The 21749-nt window shown below is 43.4% G+C and overlaps 1 protein-coding gene across 1 annotated transcript in view; it reads right to left on the bottom strand.

Moving 5' to 3' along the window:
* The window catches only part of LOC135487857 (E3 ubiquitin-protein ligase HACE1-like), a 156857-nt gene that overhangs the window by 42383 nt on the left and 92725 nt on the right, over positions 1 to 21749 (bottom strand). Inside the window, exons 8-9 of the mRNA XM_064771980.1 lie at positions 13329 to 13463; positions 12788 to 12919 (exon numbers count right to left, since the gene is read on the bottom strand). Of these exons, the coding sequence (XP_064628050.1) occupies positions 12788 to 12919; positions 13329 to 13463 (267 nt within the window). The remainder of the gene's footprint in view (positions 1 to 12787; positions 12920 to 13328; positions 13464 to 21749) is intronic.

Raw genomic sequence — 21749 nt, 5'->3', positions numbered from 1 at the left:
TCTGGTTTCAACCAATCAGCAACGGCATTACGGAGTGCCTTCGGCTTGGGGGAGTCTGTTAACAGTTTTTCAGTCTTGTATCCAAGGCTGGTACTGGTTGATAGCCATGAACAATGAATAAATTATTCCATATTTGGACAGTAGACGTCACTATCTAAATGCTGATATGCAACATGTGGTGCCAGCGCAAGGAGGATTCCGCGGTGACGTCACATCACGTGATCACATCCCATATTACTGATCGCTATGGCCAATCAGATTCAGTCTACTGACAGCACCAGCACTGAACACATCTCCATGTCTCACTGTCTGGTGCGCTCCTATACACAAAAACACCAATAGACATGAAATATTGCAATACCTAGTATGAATTCTTCCTGTGAAATAAAATTTACAGAGCAGATTAACTTCCACGAATAAAAAAGACGTTTGGCGTGGCCAAAGTGCGGAAATAATGTCTCCGCTAAAATACACTACGAAATACACTAGGCAATGCACTACGCAATACACGGTAGAGATGCAGTTGAGTTTGTTATTGTTTTGACTTAGAAGCCCGCCCATATCATAATATATTCATGTATTCATGAAGTATGATCTCATTTCTGTCCCATACAACACTAAGAACAGTCACTTTCTCCTTAAATCATCACCGAAACCGCGAGATTTCGTTCTAGTGTCCAAAAATGCATGCTCTTACAGGGGTGCCAACTCGACAAATAGAGGGGATCTATGGGGATCTATGCGAGTTTTAGGTCCTACAGGTCTCGAACTTGTAAAATCTGTAAACACGCCTCCAAATCCCATTATGATATGAAGAGATTGCCCCATATCTGGGAGACTGTTTTGAAAGCATCGCTAATTTTGGAAGATCGGTGCCCAGCTATTTGGTTTTAAAAACCATATTTTTCCCCATCAAAACAGCACTTTTCATTATTCAAATGATAACTTATTGTCTGAAGACTTATTTCATAGCAGAAAACCCTCACCGAAAGGCAGTGCACTGAAAATGACTGCATCACACTGCTTTTGACTGAAACCCCCACTGCATATGATTGTCTTAGGCATATCATTTTTTCTTAATGTTTTAAAACCACTGATTTTCACTGAAAGACCACTGCAAAGCACTGCCACTTGCATATCATTATGAACGACATATTTCAAAAACACTGCCTATGACTGAAAGACCACTGATTTCCACTTCTCCAACTCTGATCGAAACCCGTGGCATTATCAACATGACTGAAAACCACTGCTTTATGACTGTTGAGATTAAGACTTGATGGCAGTGCAAAGCAGTGGTAATTGCAGTCAAATTCAGCATTAAATATCACCCATAATGCAACCTGAGACAGGAAGCTAGTAAGTTTGAATTTGATAGTCAAACATTCAAGAAATCATGGTAGCTCTTCATATTTCTCAATATTTACCCGAATTTCAATATGAGAAGAGGGGACTTTTAGTCAGTTTGAATTGGAACACAAGGAGCCAAATGAATGCAAAAAGGGTAATCTAGACAGACACTGAAGTTGTATTTTCAGCAAATCAAGAAGGCTGTAGGCCCTATAGGTGTTGTAATGTATGCATACACTGTAAGATATCTGCATGTATCTGCATGCATCTGCTGTAGGCCCTATAGGTGTTGTAATGTATGCATACACTGCAAGATATCTGCATGGGGGTAATTCCTGCATGGGAGCTGCAGTCAACAGCTGATGTTGTGGGCAACAATACACATCAATCAGTCTGTTAGATCATTATTCTACAGGCCACGTGCAGTTACTTTATTTGGACGTCAATTTGATCTAGCTTCAATCCCTGACATCACTGACAGTAGCTATGTGCCATGTGTTGTTTCAATTGTCTAGTAACCCCATCTGACCACTGTCATTATGACAAAGTTTGCAATGACGTAGGTCAAGGACGTGAATTTGTCATCTTTTTACTGTGTCACGTCATCATGCAATGGCGATGTCCTCTATTTGTGCAGATGACGTCATCTGACTGCCTTATTGGACGCAAACACACCGTCAAAAATAGGACAGGAAAAGTAACAATTGGCTAGAAGTTTTTGCTTTTTCGAACAATTTCTTTGGTTGTCATCAGCACAGGGGAGTCACGTCCCCCAAACCTCTCTCGGCATCCCTGCCTGCATGCCATTGAATAAATTATTCATATTAACACTGAAAATGACTGCTCCCTCCAGGAGGTTTTGGAAATGGCAGTCAAAATCAGTGGTGTTTCAGTGTGGATTCAGTGTGCTGCGAAATATTTAAATTAACACTGAACCCCACTGCCAGCCCTGTGCATGATGCATAGTGGGGAGTCATTTTCAGTGTCAAAAACAGTGGAAATCAATCAGCCTAAATATTTAAATGAGCACTGCTTTTGACTGCCTTACCACTGATTTTGACTGTCTTAGCACTGCTTATGACTCCTAACCTCTATTTTTGATTGCTGTATAACTGTATGCTTTGGTAACGCGTGACTGAAAAACACTCCCTATGACTGCTTCCCACTGATTTCAACACTGCCATAAAAATGTGAGGTAACACTGCAACCTGACTGAATCCTGATGATATCACAATGCTTTTCGGTGAGGGAAGTACTAATAACTCTGATCTGATGCGAAAAATCTAACTTTATTTGATGACTTGATTTTCCCTTGGCCGTGGATCGAGTTTGTTTACAATATGCAGCGTCATCTTGGAAAAGCCGTGACGTCACCGCGGAATCCTCCTTGGTGCCAGCGCCAAAGTAAACAATGGAAAAACAGTGGTAAAAATCGACAATTTTCACCTTTGTTTAAAGGAAAATGAACAATTTAGGACCTAGTACTCTGCACAAAATGCTTGATTTAAGCACTTAAGAGGCTGCAAACTACTTTGTCACCTCTTGGATATCAAAATATGGTCAATAAAGGTAGGATTTATTCAAAGAAAAAAAAAAGAAAATGTTATTGATTTTTCAGTGTATAGTGCATTTGAAGCCTCGTAGCTCAAAATCTACCTGTGTGCAAAGCGACTAATTTTGTGGCGTCGGGTCACATATGAGCAATTATAGTAGTGAAATGTCTCAATTTACAAAAAGAGGATTTGTGAACACTCTCTTTGCATAATCTACAAATGGAGAGCTAAAGAAGTAAAGAGGACATTCCTCTTTCACGAAGATTCCCCTTTCATGGAGTCCTGCAAAACTTCTCAAACCTATTCTACAATAAAGCGCAACCAACGGACATTGTAATATAGTCAACATAGCAACACATAGATAACATGTGACCCAAAATCAATGACATTTTACTTTGTATTAGATTCCTGAGGATTAGCATTCTCAGTAAAATCCACTATTCCAGATCATTTGAAATTCCATTCAAAGCATAAATACTGTAAATTTTACAAATAACTTTAATTTCACATTTCCAAAATATTGTGCACTATATACTGTAGAACGGAAACATTTTGTGTGCAGAAGATTTTTGCGAATTTTGTGAAATATTCTTCCCCAAAAATCTCTTGCTTTTAGCTTGTCATTACCTCTCAAAACCATGTCATTGTTGCCCTGTTTCCACAGAGGCATTGCATACAGTTTGGCCCAGAAAAGGCCTACGTGTATACCCCGCACCATGTAATGTAATGTAAAATTTATATAGAGCGCCTTACCAGCGTGAAAAAACGTGTTCAAGGCGCTACTCCTCAAAAAGCTCCACGGAATAGCCATGCCTTCAGCTGACGCTTGAAGGAGAAAATATTGGTACTTTGGATTGATTTGATTTCAGGGGGGAGCTGGTTCCATAGGAAGGGGGCACATGCAGAAAAGGCTCTGTCGCCATACGAGGTCCTGGTGCGTTTTGCTAGCAACCTGACACTAGATGAGGACCTCGTATGACGAACAGTTTTTTCGAGAGGTAGATGAAGATAATAGGGGCCAGTCCGTGGAGCACCTTGAAACAGTGAAGTAGCACCTTGAACTGAACACGTGCCTCAATCGGAAGCCAGTGCAGTTCTTTTAGCACGGGTGTGATATGCTCACGCTTCCGTTTTCTACTGACCAGCCTCGCAGCTCGATTCTGTAACAGTTGGAGAGGAACAAGGGATTTTTTAGGCAATCCGTATAGTAGCCCGTTATTGTAATCAAGTTTTGACGTGACAAGGGCATGAACAAGCCGTTCAGTACAAGGCTGATTAAGATACTTTCTGATCCTACCTATCTTTAATTAGCACTTGTCATAATTACACCTAACTTAATCAAGACTTGCTGGAGGTGAGGGTACGCTAACTGATCGGCAAAGCCGCGGCGCTTAATCAAACAATGAGATCCAGGCAAGATTGACAAAAATGCCTAAGTTTTATAGCTCTAAAATCGTTATTCTTCAGTCAATTTCAAAATTTAAAAGAGCCATTTGTGAGAGAGATATATTTGGTGGCGAAACTGTCTCGTTCTCAAAAGCGACGCTGCACAATATTTCATCTTTTAATTCTTTAGTGGGGAAGAAATATTCCTGAGATACACAAACTGAATGGCTAATCCCTCATAATCCCTAGGCACTCTTGATAAAATGGACCAACCAAAATGGCTAAAACAGGGGGTCCTTGGGGAAATCATCAAGGGCAGAGAAACGTAATGTAAGTTTCGTAATCAATTTCAGAAATGGCTTAAAATATAGAATTTGTCACTTACCTAAAATCAATCTGGTCGAAATAAAAAGGTCGCCATTTTTTCAGAGCATGACGTCAGCGGGCAAGCAAACTCACACAGTGCATCTCCAGCCTTATCCCCTGCCATTAATAGCTTATATGTTCGAAAGTCACTGTATACATTGCATTGGAGCGAATCCAGCACGCCACTCGGCGATAATGGCGGCTGGGGATGCAAATGTACGTCAGTTCAGGGCAGGAAATTCAAACCAGGGTTAAATGGGGTCAAACGACATTTTCGCTCAGTACCACAAACTGCTGGTATAAATCGAAACTAATCTATTTTATATCAAAACTTGTAGATCATGCAGACCTCTTTAACTTTATTTCAAGCTTCTATCTGCTGGAATTTACGCTTTCTGCCCCCTGCTGAGCTGAATTTGAGCCAAACGCGCAAAATTTTTCTGTCAGCAGCATTTCCTGTGCTGTTCATGTCAAATCCCAGATTTGAAGTGCCTAGGTCTTACGGTTACAAAATGCCCGATTTTGTCCATGGACCGATGGATAGATGGACGAACACAATTTGAATAGCTATTGGACTGACTTTGTCAGCTGAGCTAAAAAAAAATGTTATAATATTCAGTAATAAAGCTTTATTCTATCTAAAAGCAGGAGGATAGATGAATAGAACACGGTACAGTTTACTTTATGAAGCTACCTCTTCTACCTCTTTTTAAATTTCTTTTTGACAATACCCAAAATTACCCCTAGGAGCTCAGGTTGCGGGCTCCTACCCGCAGAAAGCTCTGGGTTCAAAGGGTTAAGAAATATGCTATATGTTTAGTATATGGGTCAAATCAAAATCAATATGACATGTGATGTATCCCAGATGGCCAAGTCTAGTTCATATTGGACCGAAATTCGCACCCTAGGTAATCGGACCTAGAGGGTCATGTTGCGTGGTGTCTTCAGTTGGGCCACGGCCCACTCGGAAGTCGTCAATGTAGTTTACTTTACACATGTCTTGAATAAAGTTGTTAGATTCTACCCGGCATAATTATCTCCTCACTGTGTCTTCTCATCGATCTTCTTGCTTGACAGAACATGGTGACAGCTGTAAAGAACTCCAAACAACTCTCAATGCTGTTGAAATCTAGAATCTGACCGTGATCGAGGCCAAAGTCGAACTCTCAGTACCGGCCAAACCGCGCAGTGCTCAGCTACACAGGGTGTACCAGCATAGTGCAAATCATGTGCATTCGTACAGTGGATGTACAGATCAAGGTCGCTGCCAACTTTCATTCTCCTCGAAGCTGCTGCAGTTATGTTTGAGCCTCCTGTTGCTGCTGCTGCAGCTGCCCCCCGTGATCCTGCCCCTGTGCATGGAATCCGTCCCCCTCAACCTCCAAACCTGGATGGGGGGCACTCTGCTGAAAATTGGAAAATTTTCAAGCAAAAGTGGACGAATTACTCGATCATTACGAACCTTGACAAGCAGACCCGAGCATATCAAGTTGCCCTACTACTGCATACGCTTGGGGACGACGGTCTGAGGATCTACAATGGTTTCAAGTTTGAAACTGAGGAAAAACGAGCGTACTGTTGACGAAGTTTTGGCTAAGTTTGATAACTTCGCCATTGGAGAAATCAACGAAACGTTTGAACGATTTGTCTTCAATCAACGGAATCAAAAGACTGATGAAACTTTCGAGCAATTTCTTGCTGCTATTCGGTTGCTAGTGAAGACTTGCAATTATCACAAGGAGACTGTGAACTCTATCTTGAGGGATCGAATAGTCCTTGGCATAAGTGATCGTGAAACTCAGAAGCGACTGCTGCGGGAGCGTGGCCTGACCCTGGATGGCTGCATCGCAATATGCAAAACGTCAGAGAATGCGGAGGCCCATGAAAAGGCCATGAATGCTGACTCATCGGTAAACTTTGTGAAGCGCTCTAGCAAAAACCGCACTAAGTCTAAGATGGCGCCACCGACTCAAAAAACTGGTGCTACACCATCCCAAACTGCTAGAGATTGCAAGTTTTGTGGTCGTACTCACATTATGCGCAAATCTGAATGTCCTGCGTGGGGCAAATCGTGTCAAAATTGCCAAGGTCTGAACCATTTTGCCGCAAAGTGTACAAAGCAGGGCAAAACCAAGTAAGTAAACCAACTCATAGATGAGGACTCTGAGCTAGATGATGATGACTGTGCGTGGATTGATTCTATTCGACCTGGTAATGGTCACTCACCGAAAGATGTACGATGCCGGATGATGTTGACCGATTCCCGACAGGAAGTCACATTCCAGGTGGACACTGGAGCGTCCGTCAACTTGATTCCTCTACGATTGGCTTTTCATACTGAGCTTTCTCCCACAACGAAACGCCTAAAAATGTGGAACGGCAGTGAAATTCACCCGGTAGGATCGTGTAGGCTTGTGGTTGGTAATCCAAAAAACCGTAAGCGCTACTCAGTTGAGTTTGTTGTTGTAAAGGAGAACCTGATGCCTCTTCTTGGTCTCAAGGCTGCGCAAGGGATGAAACTCGTCACGGTCAACGACTCCATTATGGAACGCATCGCAGCTGTGAGCGTTTGACGGCAAGCTTGGGAAACTCCCAGGCACCGTGCACCTGGAAGTTGATGAAGGTGTCATGCCTGTTGTAACACCATCGCGCCGCATACCAGTGGCACCTCTTGCTAAGCTTAGGCCAGAGCTCGAGCGTTTATCTGACATTGATGTGCTTGCCAGAGTTGAGCAACCAACTCCCTGGGTCAGCCAACTTGTCCTAGCTGAAAAGAAATCTGGAGAACTCCGCATCTGCCTCGATCCGAGGCCACTCAACCGTGCACCGAAACGTGAACACTTCCAGCTGCCGATACTGGAAGACAAACTCCACAACTTGGCGGAGTCGAGAGTCTTCTCCAAGCTCGATTTATTGTCAGGATATTGGCACGTCGAACTAGATGAGGAGTCGAGCCTCCTCACCACCTTTCAGACTCCTTTTGGTCGTTACCGGTGGAAGCGTCTACCCTTTGGCTTGAATGTCGCGTCTGAGATTTTCCAAAGGAAATTGCTCGAAGCCATCGACGGGCTCACTGGAGTTGAATGCATCGCCGATGACATCGTCATTCATGGAAGGAACACTGAGGAACATGATCGCAACCTGGAAGCTTTCCTACAACGCTGTCGAGAGAAAGGGATCAAATTAAACATCGCAAAGCTTGAACTGCGTTTATCTGAGATAACTTTCATGGGACACATGGTTACTGAACGTGGTTTACAGGCTGATCCAGAGAAAGTGCGAGCTGTTGAGAGCATGTCCGCTCCTACTGACTTGGAGGGACTGCGACGTTTCCTGGAAGTGGCAAACTATCTCGCAAAATTTCTCCCTAATCTGACTGAGGTGACGACACCTATGCGCAATCTCACAAAAAAAGATGTGCCGTTTGTCTGGTCGCAGACTCAACAAACAGCCTTCGAAACTGTAAAGCGCCTTGTCACTCAAGCCCCTGTTCTGGCATTCTATGATCAAACCAAGGAACTCCTGCTAGAAAACGATGCATGTGAGCATGGCGTTGGATCTGTCCTGCTCCAAGGTGGCCGCCCAATCGCATTTGCAAGCAGATCGCTTACCGAGACTGAACAACGCTGGGCCCAAATTGAGAAAGAGATGCTGGCTGTGGTCTTTGGCTTGGAAAAGTTCCACCATTATACCTACGGCCGCATGGTAGATGTGGTAACTGACCATAAGCCGCTAGTGTCAATAATCACGAAACCGCTCTGTAAAGCGCCCATCCCTATTGCAGACACGCTGTCTCGCGCGCCACTTCCCGAAACTGACTCAATGGACTCGGTTAACGTGAGCAATGTGTCTTTCTTGCCCATCAAGCCACGGAGACTTGATGAAATCCGACGTGCAACTGAAAGGGACGCAACGTTGATGTCTCTCAAAGACACCATCTTGAAAGGCTGGCCGGACTCTAAGCATAATCTGTCTGTCACCCTGACCCCCTACTTCCATCACCGCGATGAACTAACTGTGCAGGATGGCATTGTGTTGCGTGGAGAACGTATCGTTATCCCCTTGGAACTGCGGAAGGAACTAAAGGCTAAGTTGCACGCCGGCCACTTAGGCATAAACTCCTGCTTGCGTAGAGCCAGGGAACTCATTTTCTGGCCAGGCATGTCGGCGGAGATCCGGTCGTTTGTCGAAACCTGTGATACCTGTGCCACCTTCGCTGACAAGCAGCCCCCAGAGACTCTGAACTTGCATGATGTGCCGGACCGTCCCTGGTCCAAGGTCGCAAGTGACCTGTTTTCCTTCAAAGGGAAAAACTATCTCGTTACGGTTGACTACTTTAGTTCATTCTTCGAACTGGATTACCTCCATGATATCACGGCAGACACCGTCATTGCAAAGATGAAAATGCATTTTGCTAGGCATGGCATTCCAGACATTCTAGTCTCGGACCGCGGAACCCAATTCACGTCTGATCAGTTCAGGCGATTCAGCACCAACTGGTCGTTCACACATGAGTTCATTAGCCCAGGTAACTCAAAGGCTAATGGTGCTGTAGAGGCCGCCGTGAAGGTGGCTCAGAAACTGTTGACAAAGTCCAAAGCAGCCAAGGAGGACCCCTACTTGGGGCTACTCAACATCAGGAACACACCAACGGAAGGCCTACAGTCTAGCCCTTCTCAGCGACTCCTCGGGCGCCGCACAAAAACACTCATACCTTCTACCCAAGACAGGCTCCTCCCTCGCCTGCCATCAGGAGAAAAGGAACGTATGGAAAATCGTAAACTCAACATGGCTCAGAAGCGTAATGGTGGTCACCATGACCTTAAGCCGCTTAAGCCTGGTGACCATGTTTGCATTCAGCCGACTCAGTTTGGTCAAACTGAGTGGCGTCCGGCAACTGTCGCAAAACGTCTCAAGTCTCGCACGTATGAGGTCACCGCTCTAGGCAAAACTCTCGTGCGCAATAGACAACAGCTAAGGTTCAAACCATCGCTGCCTACTGCAACCGCGACAACCCTGGAGTCAACCAATATCAAAGTAACCCCTGCGAGGCCAAGTCCAAAGCCAAACTCTGACGATTCGAACACTGAAAAACGAAACAATAAACAACTGGATGCGGAAATCAAGATGAGCAATGATAGGTCAATGGTGTCAAGTGCCGCAAGTGACACGCCCGCTAAGGCCAACACTGAGCAAAGCGTAACCCAAACTCCGGCTATCCGTACTACGCGTTCTGGTAGAGTCATTAAACCTGTGGACCGTTTAGAATTGTGATCTGTGTTCACCAATAGTAGGGTACACTTAAGACTTTCCGCGCTATGTAGTGGATTATCAGTTTCATTAGTTAATACGGACATTCCGCGCTATATTATAGTGGATTATCAGTTTCATTAGTAGTTAGTTAAGACTTTCCGCGCTATATAGTGGATTATCAGTTTCATTAGTTAGTACAAACTTTCTGCGTTTCCTTTCCTCAAAAGAGGAAGGATGTTGCGTGGTGTCTTCAGTTGGCCCACGGCCCACTCGGAAGTCGTCAATGTAGTTTACTTTACACATGTCTTGAATAAAGTTGTTAGATTCTACCCGGCATAATTATCTCCTCACTGTGTCTTCTCATTGATCTTCTTGCTTGACGAAACAGGTCATGTGTACCAAGTTTTAGGCTAGGATTCATTGTCCACAGTTGCGCCTATTAAGGACCTTACATTACATATAGGACAAGAAAATGTAGCAGGCAGACCTATGCTAACATGTTGATCGATTCCTAATTGTTGCAAGTGTATGTCAATATGATTCCTAACTAGGCAATATGCTTTTTTATGTGCTCTTTTTTTCAGAGGTCTATGATTAGACTTGGTATTGGTGAATCCTAATCAAAAGAGATTATATTTTTTTCATGCTTTTGTCTGCAAACCTTTTTTTTGGAGGGGGGGGGGGGGTTAACACTACCATGATAAGGGCGGATTTGCTTCTCTATCTATCTTTTTTTCCTTCTTATTTTGTCATAAAAACAACTATTCCATTTGAAGTTTATGTGATACACAATATATTCACTAAAATAAGTGACCATTCCACATATGCATGTATGCGAAACATCAAATAATCCTCATTGTATCTTGGACATGTCAACCAGTAGTCTTGTTCTAGTGCTGCAGGGCTTTCTTAGTTCCTTTTGGCCTTAACTCTGTGACCTTGAGAATTTGGTCAAATCTAAAATCCGCATGACATGTGATATAACCGTGCTAGGAAAACCTACTATAAAAATGTTATTGAAAATGAGTCACTTATCAGAGAGACATCACACTTTTTACGTTTCAACTTTTGGCCCCCAGGTGGCCAAGTCAAGAATCAGATCAGGTCGCAATCAAGGTATCGTTAGGGATTTTTTCCCCCGAGTTTATGCGATGATGATGTGCCCGTTAACAGGACTTTACATCTATTTTAAAATGCATTTCCAAATTGATTGCATAAGAAAAACCCATTTGTGTTGTATATCACTGGAAATGCCTGATTCACTTCTTTCTGCAGGATGTTTAATCAGGTGTTTTATTTCTTTAGTGTCGTATTGGCTCCTAGCTCTGTTCACCATCCAAAATGTCAATATTGCCAATTTTCCGCCATTTGACCTAGTTTTCCCTTAAAACAAGACCAAATCAAAAACCTGTATTATACATAACTCAACAGGTGCAGATGTAGATGTGATAACAAAATGGAGCACCCTAGCTCAAAGCATGAGTAACAAACAGCCATTTTTGATTTTTTACAAAACCCCGGTGGCCAAATTAGGAATCGAATTGCACTCAAAATCAAACTTGGCCTAGATCTTTGGCCTATATATGCACATATGAAAGATGAAAATGATCTGTCAAAAAATGAAGCCAGTAGAGCGCTTACAAGGCAAAACGTTTGCTCACAGACGTCCGCATGGATGGACCAATGCACGACAGACCACCACTAACCACCCCGAGCACAGCATAAGCCCTATTGGTCTAAGACCAAGGGGGGCTAAAAAATCACGGGTCAACCATTGAGCTTTTTAGATATACTGAATTTTGCACAATTCAGCGAAAAACCAACTGGCACTGGACAGCATTTAGAGGCATGCCCGACGCACATCCCAAGTTCAGCATACACGTACGTCGGCAACAGCAGTAAAATGTGTAGTTTCTTGTTATCAGTCTATTGAGCTCTCTAGGTTCTAGGAACTCCCAATAACATGTCTTTGCCAAAACAATTACTAAATCAAAACTGGCATACACTGAGGACCAAGAAATCAACAATATTTTACGAACTATCGTGCAAGGGGGGTCATTGTGCATGAATACATTGAAACTCCCTTATGAGACCTCAGTGTCAGAGGTCACCTCACCTGGGGGGTCCTGTGTCCAAAGTTTCAAGTTCATAGCTCTAGCGGTTAAGAAACGTGCAACTGTTTTTGTAAAAGGACACAGACGACCACGACAATCAACGGATACTGCGGTATTGTGTAGACTCACCTACATTGAGCCAAAAAGCAGGTCACTTAATACAGAGTTTAACCCCATGTGCATTCAATGTCCAATATTTGCATTGAGGCTTCTCATTTTCACCATTCAGTGCGGTTCAGTGCAATTTGAATTTTAGAGAAAGGCCTGCATTTTTTTGGCGATTGTCATAATTTGGGTGCAAATGGCTTGGTGTCAAAAATTGAGTACCGACACGGTGCATAAGGCTCTGTTAACTGACCTGACTGCCACATGTTTTGCAAAACAAACCATAATCTGCTCACCCTACACCTCCTCTCTGATGCTTCATTGCTGGTTAAAATGAGAAGCCTCAATGCAAATATTGGACATTGGATGCACATGGGGTTAAACTCTGTATTAAGTGACCTGCTTTTTGGCTCAATGTAGGTGAGCCTACACAATACCGCAGTATCCGTTGATTGCTCCATTAACAGCAAACAACTGCTAAATGTAATCAGAGTCGGACTGAAATTACGCAGTACAAAAAGGGTGTAGATTCACTAAAGTGAAAAAGCAGCAATTGCAAAAGGGAGCCTATTATCTTAGCCTGGAATGCGCATCGGGTAGGCTCTTCTATAGAGTAACCACTTATCAGAATGTGAATAACTGTTGTAATTAAGATCTTACCAGCTCATATTCATCAAACATCTGTACCAAAGATGCTGGAATAAACAGATGGAAGCCACTGAGGAAGTAGTCGATCTGGTGCTGTATAGCTCGTGTCATTCTCAATTCTGTCACAAGTTGAGCATATTCAGTCTGCAAGAGAGAGAATGAAATGACAAGCCATACTAAAGACAGAACTTCAAATAGGAACAGCACTTTCACTTTGTTAAAGGGGTCATACTTTTATTATATCAACCTCACTATGCCTCACTACCAAGCATGTTCTACCCGAGTTCTGTGGTGCTGTGGACCAGCAGCACCTTGCAGAGGCTGATAGCCTGGAGCAACTCAAACCCTGTCTGAACAGTTTAAATTGATATCAATTTTACCAGCACAGACTTCTTGAATGCACAATTTTACAAATAATCGACTGTGCCCAACAATAAGAAAGACTATGATTTAGAATTCAGAGATGAGCAGATAAAGATTGAGAATTCTCTTGCGTCTTTCTTCATTTCAACGAATCAAACACCATACAGATGGCGTCCTTATGTTCTTTCACCTTGTTTTTCTCTGTGACCGGGATTTTTGAACCACCAGGTTTCAATTCAACTTCCTGCATCACACCAAACACATCTGTCTCAACAGAGAAGGTCAGGTCAAGGCCCAGAGTGCTGATATCATGGTCCAAGATCCACTGGAGGAAGAAAGCATTCAAGCTAGTGAAAAACACATTATACTCATTATAAATGGACCGTCTTACATGAACACAGGGTGACCCAAAAAAATGCAACTCATGAAAATATTACTGAAATTTATTTCTAGGTTTCTACTCCAGCTTTTTTACAAATTATTTTAACTTTTTCATGCCGTGTCATGATTTTTTGTCAAGGTCACAATCCAAGACATATAAAGTATCAAAAGTTGCCATTCCTATGAAAAATTGAATTTTTGCCTCCTTGTCCGAAACAGAAATAGTTGGTAGAAGCTCTTTATGTACATCGAATTATTTGAATTTCAGAAGATTATCTCATTTTGAGGGTTAGCAATCATGAGACAAAGCCTGAGCGATGATCAGAACTCATTTATGGCTTTGTTTTTAGTGTATGATTGATTTAGTCAATGTACAAGCACTTCAGCCACTGAACATCAGTTGACTGAATTCTCCCGCCATTTTGGCTAATCTTCCGCTAAACATGCATGCCTGGCCATCTTCCATGTGCAAAATTAATAATAAGTGTGTTCGCCTCAATCGATTTCAAAAAGAATGTCGGCTGGAGATCGCTAGTGTTGTAAGGGAATGGTTCAACCGAGGGAACCTGTTGTGTGTCACAGGGGACTGAATGGGCGACAGAGTACACTCAGTCAGCGGCTTCAAAGAGTTAAGTCGTTGCACGACCTTCACACAACGTTTTTAAGCCAGAGGTTCGAACAGCCTTTGAGGTATGACAGTCCACATAAAAAGGTAAAATTTTTCCCCAACCATGAATTCAAGCACATAGTCACAAACAAGGTGTGAAATTATGAACTCAATTCATACTAGAATATTTAAAGTATATTTGGGATTATCCAATGCATGACAATGTTTAATTGAAGGTCAACCCTAAAGAGAGCAATAGTAGCCGTGAATAGGGCACATTCTACTTAGTAATGCCCTTATGTTGTTTAGACTCCATGGGCAGCCCATGGCGTCATCCTAATTTGGTCTCCGTGTGGACTGCCACAAATAACAGGAATTCGTGCGGCTGGACAAACTGGCCTTGCTGTAACGAAACTGTAAAGGCATTTTCTGTCACTGAATCAGAATGCTCGACTTATACGCTTTAGTAAACATACATTGTAATAGCATAGTTGATATTTATATACTTCATTCCTACACATCATGTCTCCTGTGATTTAATGGTATACATAGTTGACCTAAATTTGAATAAATAACAAAAAAACAATTGAACACAAATATATTTGTGTGATAAAATCTCAGGTTACTAAGCTAACTTGGAATACGACTCTTTGGTGCTAGCTAAATTTATTACAAATGTTATTCTATGACTACAGCACCCCTTGCCGCCAGTTGATAAACTATTGACACCACATTATGGTTGGCAGCCGGCCAAGCGGTTGGTACAGAACCTCCAGAAAGCTCACCACTTGTCGCAGTGGTTAGGGTGCCAGTGTTTAGTTTGGTTTCGACTAGCAAGTCAGGTTCGGGGTGTGTCTGGAGCCTTGAGTAATTAGGGATTCGAACAAATGGATGGTTGTTTTGTGCCTGGTGAGAATGTCATTGTTTTCACTGATGATCCCGTGATTCGGAGCTCTCTGCGGTGAATTTGATAGTAGGTGTTGTGAGTTTAGTGTCTTCACAATCTCAAGTGGAAAGGTGATGATAGCAAATAGGACGTCGATAAAATTTCCCCAGGAGAGAGGTTTTATGGTTTGGTTGCATACATAACGGTCTTCAAAATCTGCCATGAATCGATAGGCAAAGGGTGGTGCCACTTTGGTGCACATTGCTGTCCCAGACTATGGTATGTAATTCTGGTTGTTGAATTGGAAATTATTCTGGGTTAGAACTAAATCCAGTAGTCTGGACTGGTTTGTGGGTCCAGTTACAGTTAGTCTGTGTCTTGACAGTTGGCGAGCAACTGCTCTTTTGCCTTCCTCTGTGGGGATGTTGGTGTGGGGGGGATGCGACATATAGTGTCACTAAGAGGATGTCTAGGGGTAGGGGTCTCAGGGAGTCTATTAATTGAAGGAAATGTGTTGTATCCTTGATGTATGATCTTATCTGTTTCACCAGCAGTTGAAGGGAGTGGTCTGCTAATTGGGAGATGCATTCAGTGGGGCATCCATAACCTGACCTGATGGGTCGACCTGGTGGTGGCGTCACCCACTTGTGAATATTTGGTAGAAGGTAGAACTGTGGTGTTCTATGCCAGTGGTCATAGTAAGCCACTGTTGTAGTAAGCTGTCACCAAGGGATTACAGTATGTAATTAGTTGTATGTATATACAGTCACACTCGTTTGCCTATTATTGTTAACCCTTGTGTAGTGTACATTATTGTAGTGTAAATATAGTTTATATTGTACCACTGTAGAAGTAAGACGTGTTATCTTTAGTTGTTTTCAAAGTTACTTTCATGTTACCTTCTTCGTTGATTGTGCTGTGTGGTGAGATACCTTGTCCATACTGGCATGGTGGCAGCCGGATTACGAACCTTCCGACAAACCGTACCCATCGTGGAAAAAACAACAACAAGACTCTTCTCACAATATACGTGGATGTTCTCACACAACGCCGTGAATACGCACAGGGATATCAACTGGAATAGAACTGTAAGTGTAACCTTACTGTAACTCTGTCGTCATAATGCAGCGTGCACCAAAACAGTCTTACTAAGACTGAGACTATAAACTCATTCGAAAGTTGGAGACAGAATCTGGTATACACACTGTCCCTAGATGCTAACTTCGCACCGTTTCTGCTAAAGGGCACATCGTGGGGAAAGAAAACAAAAGCAGCTCCACTCCTTGCCTTCAGAAACGATCCAAATATGGTTGCCGAAGCCAAAAGACGCACGGCACCGCAGAGCAGAAAGTCAGCCAGCTAGAGTTAATGCTAGGTCAAATCACTAACTTTTGTCCTATAATCGCTAGAAACACTATCGTGAAAAAATCTACGTCTATCCAAGGGATTTGGCAAAAGATCCGCTTCCATTTTGGTTTCCAAACCACAGGAGGACACTTACTGGACTTTGCCGAAATTTATCTCGAACCCGATGAACGCCCCGAGGACCTATACCAAAGGTTAACGGCGTTCGTCGAGGACAACTTACTGAGAGCTTACAGCATTACTGACCACGGGGAACAAGTCGGTGAGGACGAAGATCTCAGCCCCACCCTTGAAAACCTCATTGCTCTAACGTGGCTGAGGCTGATACATCCGGACATGCCAAAGCTAGTAAAACAGATATATGGCACAGAACTTAGCTCCAGAACTTTAGCATCTATTAAACCAGAAATTTCACTAGCTCTGGAATCGTTGATGAGATCCATACGTCTGAAACAGTCAAAGTGATCGGAGCAAATCATGCCGCTTTGCAAACAAGCGGGCCACTCAGAGTGTAGCCATTACCTCAGTGAGTGTCGACACCTCCCTGAAAATGACCGCCGATACATGGTCAAGGCATGCCAAATAATAGAAGTTCTCGAAAGTGACGTCGACGAGGAGGACGAACATTTGCCCTCAATTGTTTCGCAGACGTACTCGGATGATCTCCGAGACCCGTCCTCAACTGCAAGTAGAATTCGTGTCAGCCAGTCACCCTATATCGATGCGTTCTATAGACATTTTAGTACCCGCATAACGATAGACAGTGGCGCTACAGGGAACATGATCAGTCTATCCGCTGTGAAAAGACTAAATATCGACATTCGCAATAGCTCTCAATCTGCTCACCAAGCAGACAGTTCTTCACCACTTAAAGTGATTGGTAAAACAAGAGTTTCATTCGTTCGGTACAAACAAGAGATTGAAGGACTAGTGATCGAAAACTTGGACGTAGACATTCTGGCCGGCATTCTATTGATGGACCATAATGACATTTTAATCAGACCCATTTAAGCATGAAATCAAACTCAAAAATGGTTCAACGTACATTTATGGGTCACTACACGCTACTGCATCCGAACGTCATGCAGTCCGTCGCAATTATGTTCTCCGCGGTCCTGCTAATAGTACAACAATTTGGCCAGGTGAGTTCATTGAAGTTGAACTACCATCAGACGATCCAATCGACCGCGACTCCGAATACGCAATCGAACCTCGCCTAGATTCGAGTCGCTCCACTGAAACATGGCCGATCCCAAATATCATTACCAGTGTCGCAGGAAAAATCTGTATCCCAAACATGACAAATGAACCGGTTACGCTAAGGCAAAATGAACATCTCTCTCAAATTCGCCACGTTTTTGTCCCTGATGATAAACCAGCAGGTCTATCAGTAAAAACACCATCTACAGGCCGACCGCACGCAAGCTCAACCAAAAAACACTCTGCCAATGTTCGCCTTGACCCAGACGGTATACTCCCAACTGACATAGCCGCTATATTCCGGTCAACTCTAGATGAGTATGACAGCGTCTTTAACCCTGAATATAAAAGCTATAACGGTGCTTCCAGTCCATTAGAAGCTAAAGTAAATATGGGTCTCGTACAACCTCCACAACGAAAGGGCCGCCTACCACAATACGCCCGCAACCAACTGGTAGAACTCCAAGACAAATTTGACACTTTTGAAGAACAAGGTGTGTTCAAACGTCCTGAAGACTTAGGTATAACTGCAGAGTATCTGAACACTTCATTTCTAGTCAAGAAGCCGAATGGTGGGTTTCAACTTGTCACATCATTTGCGGACGTAGGCCGTTACAGCAAACCCCAGCCATCGCTAATGTCACGCATTTATATAGCGCTCCTCAGTAATGGAACTGTTAAAGCGCTGTGGGATATCAAATTATTACCCGGTCTCCACAGAAATCAATCAGGGGTTTCAAGGAGCAACCAGAAGGCGCTCACTTGAACTTGACCAGTCGGGGAACCAAGCAGTGACTCGGCCGGGAGTCGAACCCACGACCTCCTGATCATGAGGCCGACTCTCTTCCACTGCGCTACCGCTGCCCCAAATGCCTGATGTTGATTCTACCTTACGCCACATCGCCCAATGGAAGTATGTAATAACCACAGATCTCACTAGCGCTTTCTATCAGATTCCACTTTCGCGTGATTCCATGAAATACTGCGAAGTATGCACCCTCTTCCGTGGAGTTCGTGTGTATGTCCGATCCGCAATGAGCATGCCAGGTTCAGAAACTGCACTGGAGGAGCTGGTCATCTTCTTCAGGAAGGTATAGTTGCTAAAATAGCAGACGACCTCTACATAGGAGGCGACACTCCTGAAGAACTATGGTTTAACTTCAGAAAGTTCCTGCACACCCTCCATGTTAATGGACTAGCACTGTCCACTCCCAAAACAGTAACCGCACCGAAAAGCACCACAATCCTTGGTTGGATTTGGAACTTGGGTACCCTTAGAGCTAACCCCCACCGCATTGCTACCCTGAGAAATTGTAACCTTTCCCGAAAAGGTGAAAGATCTTCGGTCTTTTATTGGAGCATACAAAGTCCTCGCTCAAGTAATTCCAAACTCCTCTAACACATTTGTCGAATTAGACAAGCTTACTGCAGAGCGCGAGTGAAAAGAGAAAATCGAATTATCAGACGATACACGCGAAGCATTAAAAAATGCTCGGAAAATACTAGGATTACACCGCAGCATCACGCTACCACGCGCAGAAGACTTACCCTGGATCGTTACGGACGGTGCTTTCCGTAACCCAGGCTTAGGCGCTACATTGTACGTAACACGCGCAAATAAACTACGCCCAGCTGGATTCTTCAGTGCAAAACTTTATATCCATAGCAAGCAGATAACAAGAATCTATCCGTCATGCATCTGGATCCACAATACTCCAATCAGACGTCGAAATGCCACACAATGCGCAGACACTTGCTGTCAGATTTGTAGTTTCATCAGACAAACAGAAGACTCAGTCGTCCAACGTTCACTGGTATCCATCCCAGACATAATATCTGCCCAAGCAAAACTGCCGTATACAGGCAGGACTTCTTGGCTATCAATGCAGTCTGATTGTCCTGATTTGAGGCGAACACATGCCCACCTCAAACAAGGAACCAGACCATCCAAGAAGATAACTAATGCCAAAGACATCAAGAGATACCTTAACTTGGTAACAATCTCCAAAGATGGTCTTTTAGTTGTCCCGAAAAAAAAACCCCGCTAGCTCCTACGCGCAAACGCATTGTAGTCCCCCGACAAGTCTTAGATGGACTACTAAGCGCCCGCCATATCCGGCTAAACCACCCTTCCACCCACAAGCTTAAACAAGTCACACACCGATACCTCTTCGCTCTTGACATGGACAAAGCCATAGAACAAGTCGCAAAAGGGTGTCACTTCTGCAATTCACTGCAGAGTACAGCTAAAGTGCTGGTGAAACAATCCACCTGTGAACCACCAGACACAGTTGGCACCTCATTCGCTGGTGATGTAATCAAACGCAATCGGCAACTAATCCTCTTTTTAAGAGAATGTGTGACGTCATACACCACATCCTCCCTCATAAAAGATGAACGCCACGAAACCCTATGCCACGCTCCCATTCGCTTATGCATAGACGTGAAACCATTAGATGGGCCCCCTGCTGTTATTCGCACGGATCCGGGAGTAGGTTTCAGAGCGTTAATCAACGATAAACAACTCTCGCACCATAGAATCGCTATTGAGATCGGAAGAATAAAAAAACCCTAACTGGAATTGGAATTGCCAAATATAGATCCCCAAGGTCACAAAAACACTTAGCGTGCGCAACTGCAACCCTGCACGCGCGTATCCGCTCACGAGGCCTATCTGCACGCGAAATGTGGACCCAAAGAGATCAATTCTCTAACCGACAATTACAGTTTTCCAACGGAAAATTTATAGAGGATCAAAATACCCAACGACACAAAAATCATCAATACAGCGAAAAATCCAAAACCCCACAAAACAAAACGCACAGAAAAGGTCAAGCCTTTGAAACCGGTGACCTTGTGTATCTTTTTACAGATCGCAACAAGTCCGCCACCGGTGACCAATATCTCATCACATCCATGGATGAAAAATTGTGTAACATACGGGAAGTTAGTAGGTTCCAAACTCAGAAACATGGTCCTATCGGGTAAAGAAATCAGAGTGTTACAAGATCCCACATTCAGAACCACGATATGCGCACAATTACAATCATAAATCAGATGACATTGATGACGAGGAGTTGGATGCTCCATGCGAACCATGGTACCTATTATACCTAGCGAAATTTCTGCGCCGCTGCCTGCGAACGGCATTACTGAGGCTCCACCTGAGGCCACTAACAGCATCGCTGATGCAACTCCTGAGTTTAGTGTCAACGCGAATTGTGACGCAAGTGAGACATCGAACATCAATCCCCCTAACACCGAACCAGCGACTCCGCCAAAACGCTCAAGCCGCAACCGTAAACAGACTCAGTTCTTTGGCGACCCCATCACTAACTTTGAATAAAGAGGAGAACATTTGAGTTTTAATTAACTCTTATTAGTATTTAATTGGACCCGTGATATTGGACTATCAGAAAAAGAAGAAGTTGCGCCAGTGGTCATAGTAAGCCAATGTTGTAGTAAGCTGTCACCTAGGGATTAGTTGTATGTATATACAGTCACACTCGTTTGCCTATTATTGTTAACGTTTGTGTAGTATACATTATTGTACTGTAAAGTTAGTTTATATTGTACCACTGTAGAAGTAAGTCGTGTTATCTTTAGTTGTATTAAAAGTTACTTTCGTGTTACCTTCTTCGTCGGTTGTGTTGTGTGGTGAGATACCTTGTCCATACTGGCGCTAGGCTTGCAGGGATTAAGATAGACATACATCTTTTCTGTGATTTCTCATGTGTTTCTCATGTCGGAATGTGACCTGAGTGGCATAGAGGGGGTTAGTTCCTCCAGGATGGGGTGGTAGTGTGTCATGTTTGTGAGTTGATGCACTTCCTCCACAATATAGTCGGTTTTATTCATGATGACAATGGCTGAGCCCTTTTCAGCTAGTTTGATGACAATTTGGGACAACTTCCAAAGTTTGAGTACTTGAAGAATGAGGAGCTCGGACTGGTATTTGATCAAACTGGAATTCATTTGTGTGATTGAAGGCCTCCAAATCAGGGGAGATGGGGGGGGGGGGGGGTCCTAGTTGGTTCCACTTGGAGGGCAGATTTAACTTTTGTTCCAAAGTATGATAATATACTCCATATAACACTTCTGGGTCTGTTGGTGACCAATGTTATTTATTTCATTTATTGTTTTAAGTTAAATTGGAGCTTGTTACTCGAATT

The sequence above is a fragment of the Lineus longissimus genome, chromosome 5 (assembly GCF_910592395.1).
Source record: "Lineus longissimus chromosome 5, tnLinLong1.2, whole genome shotgun sequence".
Classification (NCBI taxonomy): domain Eukaryota; kingdom Metazoa; phylum Nemertea; class Pilidiophora; order Heteronemertea; family Lineidae; genus Lineus; species Lineus longissimus.
Note: the sequence above shows the minus strand (reverse complement) of the source record. Positions and strands in the feature narration are given on the sequence as shown.